Source organism: Labrus bergylta, chromosome 1, assembly GCF_963930695.1.
Source record: "Labrus bergylta chromosome 1, fLabBer1.1, whole genome shotgun sequence".
NCBI lineage: Eukaryota > Metazoa > Chordata > Actinopteri > Labriformes > Labridae > Labrus > Labrus bergylta.
In genome coordinates this window covers 6,534,950-6,544,527 of record NC_089195.1, presented here as the reverse complement: position 1 = coordinate 6,544,527, position 9,578 = coordinate 6,534,950, and the positions used below count along the sequence as shown (strand labels likewise).

General features: G+C 37.3%; 1 protein-coding gene across 1 annotated transcript in view; it reads left to right on the top strand.

Annotated features, from left to right (window-relative positions):
* capn9 (calpain 9) overlaps nt 1-7,281 on the top strand; it is an 11,250-nt gene extending 3,969 nt beyond the window's left edge. The window contains exons 5-20 of the mRNA XM_020639624.3: nt 140-308; nt 406-489; nt 774-859; nt 1,606-1,683; nt 1,869-2,029; nt 2,117-2,274; nt 2,619-2,827; nt 3,322-3,358; nt 3,453-3,533; nt 4,886-4,943; nt 5,365-5,429; nt 5,651-5,719; nt 6,164-6,242; nt 6,444-6,560; nt 6,720-6,778; nt 6,978-7,281. Of these exons, the coding sequence (XP_020495280.1) occupies nt 140-308; nt 406-489; nt 774-859; nt 1,606-1,683; nt 1,869-2,029; nt 2,117-2,274; nt 2,619-2,827; nt 3,322-3,358; nt 3,453-3,533; nt 4,886-4,943; nt 5,365-5,429; nt 5,651-5,719; nt 6,164-6,242; nt 6,444-6,560; nt 6,720-6,778; nt 6,978-7,004 (1,537 nt within the window). The 3' untranslated portion in view covers nt 7,005-7,281. The remainder of the gene's footprint in view (nt 1-139; nt 309-405; nt 490-773; nt 860-1,605; nt 1,684-1,868; nt 2,030-2,116; nt 2,275-2,618; nt 2,828-3,321; nt 3,359-3,452; nt 3,534-4,885; nt 4,944-5,364; nt 5,430-5,650; nt 5,720-6,163; nt 6,243-6,443; nt 6,561-6,719; nt 6,779-6,977) is intronic.
* The last annotated feature ends 2,297 nt before the right edge of the window (nt 7,282-9,578 follow it).

The window sequence follows — 9,578 nt, the reverse complement described above, 5'->3', positions numbered from 1 at the left end:
TTTTGTTATGATATTGATGCTAGGAGAAAGTAAGGTCCCCTACAGGATCAGGCTACATAGGAAACTCAAAGGCAAGATCTCCATTTTACAAGATTAAACATAAAACAACACTATGATGTGTTATTCACAATTATTTCAGACTGCATGGCAGCTACGAGTCCCTGAAAGGAGGCAGCACAATGGAGGCCATGGAAGACTTCACCGGCGGTGTGGGTGAAATATACGAAACCAAGACAGCTCCAGACACCCTGTTCGCAACCATGAAGAAAGCCCTGGACAGAGGCTCCATGATGGGATGCTCTATTGATGTAAAGACCTAAACCCCATTTCATATAATGTGCAGCCTTCAAATCAGAGGTTAACAAAAATGCTATAAGACTCTCGATGTATTTTTGATTTCTCCAGATCTCCAGCTCTGCAGAGTCCGAGGCCAAAACTACCACCGGCCTGGTGAAGGGACATGCATACTCCATCACAGGCCTGGAAGAGGTAAGGCTCACGTCCTACTGGAAGCAAAGTCACAACCAAAGCCTAGGTGATATCAGCATTTAGCTAAGAGCAGTATTGTAGTTAAGTGAAGCCTCCTTGAAGGGGATTCCCCATTTTCCCAGAGTTGTTTGTTCAAAGTAAATATTAGCAGCACAAATTTTAAAACATAGAGGAGAGATGACCCTTTTAAATACAATACATGTAAAGCATCATTTTAACAGCACATCCCATCCACAAATCCCCAACCAATGTCTAAGTGTGTAAATTTTGTATCTGGTTTTCAGGTAAATTACAGGGGGCGGAAGGTCAAGTTAATTCGGGTCAGAAACCCCTGGGGTCAGGTCGAGTGGAACGGCCCTTGGAGTGACAAGTAAGCATTAAGAGTTTTCATTGACTTTCATCATACATTAAACATTCAAAGGACATATTTAAAGTACACCCACTTATGGCTTATCAGTCTCTTCTGTGAGGACTTTTTAATTGGTAATGAAGCAGATTGTATTTCATATACATGTCTCAATATGAACTACAAAACCAAAGACCATCAGGAAAAGATGGATTATTTTTTTTACATTTATTGTTACATTTGTTTGTCTTTTTTTCTTCTGCCATTGGGGTACACTGTGGGTGTCTGACAAGATGATTAACGGCACACTGCCAAAACAGTCTTTTTGAAGTTTATCACACCAGAGATTAATTGGGATTGGCATGATAGACATGTCGAATCAAACAAGATGAGATTACTTTTTAGGGATCACCAGAATCCACAAAAATGACAAATGTCTTAACTGCACCAATTATTTTATTTTGTGCATCTGTGGTTATTTAGCAAAAATAATAACAATAATAGGATATATTTTTTGTTTCAATCAAAAAGGCAGATGAGAGTGTTTCCTAGTTTTTATTGAAATAATTCATCAAATAAACACAAAAATCAACACCTACAGTAACAAGTTTTATTTATAATTAATTTCTTGTTTTGTACAGAATCAATAGAAATGTGTGAAATCACTTCTGAAATTTAGAATAATCAAACATTTTAAAACAATTTGACAAAAGTGCAGAACAAATGTATTATTTTCAATCTAATCCTTCCTTTTATCTCTCCTGTTCCAGATCTGGAGAATGGGATTACATTGACAAATCAGAAAAATCTCGCATTCTTTCCAATTCAACAGAGGATGGAGAATTCTGGTGAGTCCAAATGATGAATGTGACTGAATATGTGTGCAAAGGGTCTAAACTGTAAAGCAAAAGGTTCCAAAAATGTTCTGCTGGGGCATGTTGAATTTAATATTGTTAATATGGTTGTCAATATCGTCAATATTGCTGTGTATTACCTGTATTTTCAGATAACAGACTGTGTTTTTTTACTCCAGGATGGAGTTTGAGGACTTCAAGAGGAATTACGACAAAGTGGAAATCTGCAACATGACCCCTGACGCTCTAACCGACGACACAAAACGCCACTGGGAGGTCAACATGTTCCAAGGGAACTGGATCCGTGGCTCCACCGCTGGAGGCTGCAGGAACTTTGTCGGTAAGTAAAGCAGAACTAAGAATAAGACTTTATTTGAGTTGGTGGTATCTGCTCTGCTCTCTAAGGTTCTACATTTTCGACCTACAGACACATTTTGGACGAACCCGCAGTTCAAGCTGAGGTTGCAGGACGCTGATGACGAGGATGACGTCTGCAGCGTGGTGATTGCTCTGATGCAGAAAAACAGGAGAAAGCTGAGGAAGGAAGGCATGGACATGGAGACCATCGGCTTTGCGGTATACGAGGTCAGAAAGAAACAAAACATTTTCCAAAACAGCTTTTCTGTGTGAGGTCATTGGGTAGTTGTTCGGGAGCTTTGGAGCTCACTTCATGTTTTACTGAATGATGGTCATCTATGGGATCAAAATCCATCATTGAAGCTGATTTGAAAATATCCAAAACTTTCGGGTAATTAAAAAATGGACCTTAGTTGCACTATTTTGTTAAGTTAAATAATGAAAAAACCTTCATGCCCCATTCGGGTGCCACAGTCAAGCTTCTTTGCTTTCCTAATCATATTTTCTTGCTAATTATGTAAAAGTCATTCTGTCCAGATATAGAGGGATAAATCAATCTCCTTTCCATTTAGGCGCCAGAAGATGAAGACCAACTGGGGAAAGATTTCTTCCGTTACCACGCATCTAAGGCTCGCAGCAGGACCTACATCAACATGCGGGAGGTTTCAGAGCGCTTCACACTGCCTCCTGGGGATTATGTGCTGGTGCCCACCACCTTCCAGCCACACCACGAGGCCGACTTCCTCATCAGGATCTTCTCTGAGAAGAAAGCCGGCGCTCTGTGAGTGTTAAACGCTGGGTTAACTTTGGAAAGTTCAAACAGAGAACACATTGTCAATGTTATCCAAAACCCCAGGGAGAATGGCCCTATACTGGCTATGGGCCCCAAGCAGTTGCCTGTTGACAAGCAGCACTTCCTGGCCACAAGGGGGTGGCTGTAGACCCCAAGCAGGCCCCCCAAAAAAGCCCCAAAATAGATATAAGAACATGCTAATTAAAAGACTTTAAACTGAATATTTAAAATATATAGATGAAAGCAGCTCTCGCAACTTTGCTCATAAAATATTTTCCTTATTTTATAAATTATGCTCACAGTCAAAGCAGCCATAACAAAATGTAATTTTGGGTTTAATGAGAATTTGTATGTCCGTTGTTTTCCTAAATTCTTAATGTTGGACATGAATTAAATCCTGGGAACTACCAAAATAGTTGTTTGAAATGAACAACAAAGATGTTCAATATCTGAAATTGTCTTTGTGTGGTCCTGTTCTACAGTGAGATGGGGAGCAATGTTGATGCTGACCTGCCAGATGTAAGTAGATTTCCCACTAAATGATTAACATTCATGCATTCAGTGAATTAATCACTGCCGCCTGTTTGTACTGATGCGCTGCTGTTCCCACTAGCCGCCTATGCCCAGTTCTCCAGAGGAGGAAACGGACGAGGAGAAAGGTCTGAGGAGACTGTTTGAACAACTCGCTGGAGACGTAAGAACACAGAAACTCAGATCAGCAGGGACAGGCAACATGTAGCATTTGTGAAGATTTTGGAGGTTTAATCATTGAATAACTGCATAAAAAGACAGACAATGCATCTCCATCTCCTCCAGTTATACAAAATTGAAAGTTAAATATACTCCTGCAACAGGCGCTGGTGATGTCATTTGGAGCCAGATTCAGGTTACCTGTTTTTAGGAGGTTTATTTTGGTAGAGGTAGCTATTAGAGGCACATCCTGGTAGCTACCGGAAGCTGCCACTTTGTTTCTGGTAGCACCCGAACTATAATTAGTATGATAGGAAATCATTCATTAGTTGTTGCTTTTTATTTTTATTGTTGCAGTATTTCCATCTGTTACCAGTTTTGTATGAGTGACCAGGGAACAACAGATTCCTATAAGAAACCTTTGATTGTACTTATACTAGAGAGCTGCCTATTTTACAGATGGGAGTAACGATATGGTCAAGATGCAATTAAAACCTTTGTGCACTTTGTTCCACTGGCAGTTTCTGTTTTTAGAAAGAGTCTTAGAAGATATTTTGGCATCTCATATATTTATTCCTCTTTTTTATCATGCATCAAAGCTCATTGTATTTGGGCTTAATGAAAATATTTACATCCCTTTTTCCTCTTAATGCAGTTTCAGGGGCTTTTCACGCTTTTTTTGGTTGTGAATGAAATGTGGTCCTATAGAACAACAAATCATTTTAAATCCTAAATGTCTAAACTAACTGCTGATCCCTTTGTTTGTTCAATGATCTCTCTCTCTGTTGTTTTTCCTCTAAATGTTTTCACTTGACTATTCACTTGTTTACCAGATCATTTTTATAGTTTCAATCGTCTTATTTAATCACGAAGCTTCAGTTTCAAAAGCTAAACAGCAGCTTGAAAAGACAGAGGAGGAAACAGACAAGGACATATCATTGAGATAATAGCAACTTGAAAAAGAAGAAAGGCTTTTTAGAGTCAGTTAAATTCAGCTTTAAAACAAACAACAAAACACATATATAAATGTGTTTTGAAGCAGAAGAGGAATCCTGATTACAGCGCACTTTTTCTTTAGTGCTCTGATCAGGGATTTTCACAAAACAAAACATTGATATCAGCACTAACTGTACTGTACTGGGTTAAGTGCTAATGAGCAAATGCGTAAATGCCAGCTCACTAAACTCATATAGTGAACAAGGTAAACAGTATACTTCTACACACCAGTCATAATGTGCTATCAAGCCACAGTCAGTCATACCCAATTAGATTGTAAACAAACATCTTTCCCTGGTCAGTAGGTGTTGTGGTAATTATGTGTCTGAAGTCTTCTCTTGAATCCTGTCTTATCTGCAGGACCAGGCCATCTCCGTCTATGAGCTACAGCAGATGTTGAACGGTGTTCTCAGCAGACGTAAGTCGCTCAAGATTTGAATAGATAGTATCTCTTTTTTTCTTTTTTTCTAACTTTTTATTTCTGATTAAGTTTGAGTAAAACCTTTCTTTATTACAGACTTTCTGTCACAAACTGTTCAATTGAATGTGCTCCACAAGGCTCCATCAACTGTCCATTCATGTTAAATGTTCATGCTGTTACACGCCACAGCTATCATTATGCTCTGTTTCATAACTTCACAGATCACATAAGAATCAATATCAATATTAAAATGATCTACCCAGTTTCCTTAAGATATCAAAACTTGGATACTTGAAATGTTCTGCAGTCCAATCCAGAAAAACAGATCCTATGTTTGACACAACTACTGCTAATGAGCTGAAACATATTGTTTTTTTAAATACTGTTCTGTAAATGTTATTCTGTGTCTTTTTCTCAGGAAAAGAGATCAAATTTGATGGCCTGAGTCTCAGCACTTGCAACAGTATTATCAACCTGATGGATGTATCCTTACACATGACCTACTGGTGAAAACAAAGTGTACTAGTAAACCTCATTTGACTTGACTTGTTTTGCTAAAACCTACTAAAGAAACAGTATGAATGCTGCTGCATCCATTAAGCACTCTTTGCTTTAGTTAATCCTCATTTTTCTTAAGCATTAAAACATGAAAAAGTTGGATGAAGATGAGAGGGAGGGGGTTGTTTTCCTTGACAGAGAACAAGGTGGACAACACAGGAATGCTGGAGTTTCAGGAGTTTAAAGTCTTCTGGGAAAAGATGAAGAAGTGGATTGTAAGTGTTGATTCATGCCTTAAACTGTCACTCAAGATTACAGAAAGTGCTCAGAATTTTTGAACCAAGAAAAAGAAATAGTCCCACAAGACCTGCATGAGAAGTATTTTCACCATATTATGATTTTTTATGGATAAATGTGTAATTCTATCAGGGAGCACATTTCAATCATATTTTGGAAAATATGTTCTATATGTAACTTTAATAACTACTGACTGGTGATAATTATGATTAATTTAGGTAACTGAAGAAATCAAAATGAATGTAGGTGATTTAAAGTATAAAACCCTTGTGTGGAAATACTCAAGTAAAGCAGAAGTAGCTCATATTTGGACTTTAAAGCATTACTTGTGTAAATGCTGCTGTAAATCATCAGTTTGGAGCTGGAAAGGTTTGACAGTAATCTGGTTATTTAACTCACTCTGTGAACTCGTGTTGTTGCAGATGCTCTTCCTCTCTTTTGACACTGATCGCTCAGGAAAAATGTCGTCCTACGAGCTTCGTAGCGCTCTCAAAGCTGCAGGTGAGAGACGACTGAATGCTTTTTCAACTTTGTGCAGAACTATTAAAACCCTTACTAGTTTAATATCATTTTAATACTTGATATTACTTGTCTGACTTTTATTAATAGACAGAAAAAACGTCTTGGATGATTCACTGTTTTATTTGTGTATCTTGTGTGATTGGATTTAAGGGCTAACATTACTGCTTTGTTCTCACATAGGCATGCAGCTGAACAACCAGCTCCTACAGCTGGTCGCCCTGAGGTTCGCTGATACCAACTACGACATTGACTTCGACGACTACCTCACCTGCATAGTCCGTCTGGAGAACATGTTCAGTATGTGAAAAAGACGACATTATAATCCTCTACTAATATCATAATGACTCTACATTCATATCTAAAAATGAAATAATCAAAAGTCATTGTAGAGATTTAATTTTAAAGGATGAAAGTTCTCACCACTCTGTGCTTAAACGATGTCTTTTTATGAACCAGGAGTTTTCCAGGCGATGGATGAGCACAAGAGGGGGCGTGTGAAGATGAACATGATGCAGGTAAAACAACATTCATCATGGGACATCACATCCTTTAATCTCTGCAAAATTCCTCTCAAGTGTTTATTTTCCTGCCCATGCTTAAACAGATGGGGGACTTCATCCTGGTTATTTGATTGTCTTTATTTCACTTGCGACGTTTTGCTAGTTTATTTCGATCTAACTATGAACTCTCTTTTCCTTTTTTTCTTCTTCTCAGTTCCTGATGTTGTCGATGAACGTCTGAGGAGAAGCTGGGAGCGAACAGACGCCACCAGAAGAACAAGTCAAACACAGGCAGTAATGGTGCAATTTGGAGTTTCTTTTTCATGCAACACATTCTCAACACCTGTCTTCTTTTTTATCTTTTTTCTTTTTAAAGCAAAATGATGTGAGATATTTTATGTGCTGCAGTGTTGGAACTGAGGAATCAAATGTTAAAATGTATTGACTAAAGCTTTAGGACAAAGGATAGTTTTATTTTCTCTGCTTTCTGCATAAATGAAAATACATTTTGAATAAAACCTCTGGCTTTGTTTTTTTATTTTGGAAATGTTGTTGGTTTTGCTGATATCTATTCACATTTGTGATGAATTCAAGATTCAGACATGTTGACAGTTCAGGATTTAATAGACAATAAGTTAGCCAGCCACTTAGACAGTAAAATGCATTACACCTTGTATCATTTGCTGTTAACTTGTGCGTTTGTTCATGTTTGGAGTTGAGAAATACAGAGGTGCTGAATCTTTTATATAATAGAAACAATCTTTGCATGACAGTAATGAAGAACTCAAGTCCTTTTCTGGAGCTAGTGTACCAATTTAACAGTGCAGAAATAGAAGTCTAGCACCCAGGTTTTTACAAGTAAAAGTAACAAAGAAATAGCACAATAGAACTTAAAGAACAAAAATCAAAAAGACTGATAATGCATACAGACCCATTTCAGAACAGCGTGCATTTTATGATCATTACCTTTATTTAAATGTTGCAACTAAATGTGAGCCTACTGTACTTTTATGTGGCTCAATCTATGACAGATTATCTTAATTTATTAGATGATCTATATTTTGCGTTCATCTGAATATGCAAAGTGATTACAAACATTAAGGGAAGTACAGTAAAGAAGAACATATTTCTCTGCACAGAGACTCCAAGAGCATCATCTTAGTTTTAAAATAATGTACATCTTTCTCAGCATTACTCAGCCTGTTTAACACAGCTTGTGTAACTTTCAGACTTTAAATAGAATCATTGAATACATGAAAGCTAGAGTCAAATGCTTCTTTAATGTTGTTAATCTGGGTCAAAAGCTGGTGCACCCAAGCAGGTGGTTCTTCTTCCCCCATAATGTATCTCTGATTTGTGGTTAACAACAGGTTATCTAATAAAGCAGAAAATGTAAATGTACAAAACAAATATACTAAGTTCTTATGTAAAAGAGTGTATGGACACAGTAACATTCAAAGACTGTTGCATGGTAATGCATTCATCTGCTTGTGTTGGGTATCTTATGAGGAAGCAGATAAGTCTCAACAACATAACAATGAAACAGTTGTGATGCAGCAGCGACAGAGTATCAATTGTGTAGGTTGTAAATAGTTGGTATTTTTATTGAAGGTTATAGGTTGTAGGTTGGTAGAGGTATTTAAAAAAATAACAAACAAGGAATGTTGATTAAACTGGAAAAACTGGATCTCGGACATTTCACAATCAGCACTGTTTGAAGTGCGAAATGGAAAAACACCAGTGTGTGGGTGGGTGGAATATCATGTCATGAAAGTAGACATCTGGCTGCCATGGAAAGAAGTATAGAAAAGGTGTTTGTTGACATTTAACGCAGGTACAGAGCAGTACAGGTACACTGGAGCGTGTGCGTTACACATAGAGCCAGCTTCATAAAATATAAAAGACAGAGGAGCAACTCTGTTGATAGAAGTCCTTACTCTTTTTAATATTATTTATTAAAGGGAATAATGATGATGAAACAGGAAGGGCTGATTATGTTAATTATTGAGGTTTAAGTTGAGCAGCTCTAAGAGTCATTTTTCATATTTATAATGATAATGGATGTAAGGCTGAAGGGGCTGAAGACGAGCACCAAGAACAAATACAATTTTATTTGCAAAATATAGGAAATATTTTTTTCTAGAAAACAAAGGGTACACTGCATTAGATCGTAAAAAACGTGTATGTAATCTTAAACTGAGATTATTACACATGGATGTTTCACATTCTATTTTTTGTAGGTTTAGGGTTAGAGGTGTTATTAATGACTTTATCCTTGGCTCCTTGTAGATTTTTGACACCACAAATGAATAATCTCAAAGTCCACTTTATTTAAAAATAGACTGGGTTTGTACCAAAGTGCTTTACAGAAATTAAGAGCATATACAATTAAACAACAGTTAAAAGATCATCACATGGCAGGAATATTTGGTACAGGCCAATATTTACAGTCTATGGTACAGGCACACTCACTTGCACACAGACCTGCTGAGCCAAAGTTGAGAAGTGAATCTCAACTATATCATTCAGAAAGCATGCAGCAACAGCTATGAAAAACAACATAGATTAGAAGGCTTCCAAGAAACAGGGTAAGATGTTAATCAGATAAGGAATCTTGATTCACTGCAAGAGAAAGCAAGGGTATAACAATGAGTCTAAAGAACACCTGTGTGTCTTGATCGAGTAAACAATCAGTTCTTCTACAGGAACAACACCCAACATTCTTTGGATTTGTCGAACATATTCTAATTTGACACAATAGAGATTTAACTTTGAACATGCGGAAAGTATAAACTGCTCTAAAACTACTTAGGCA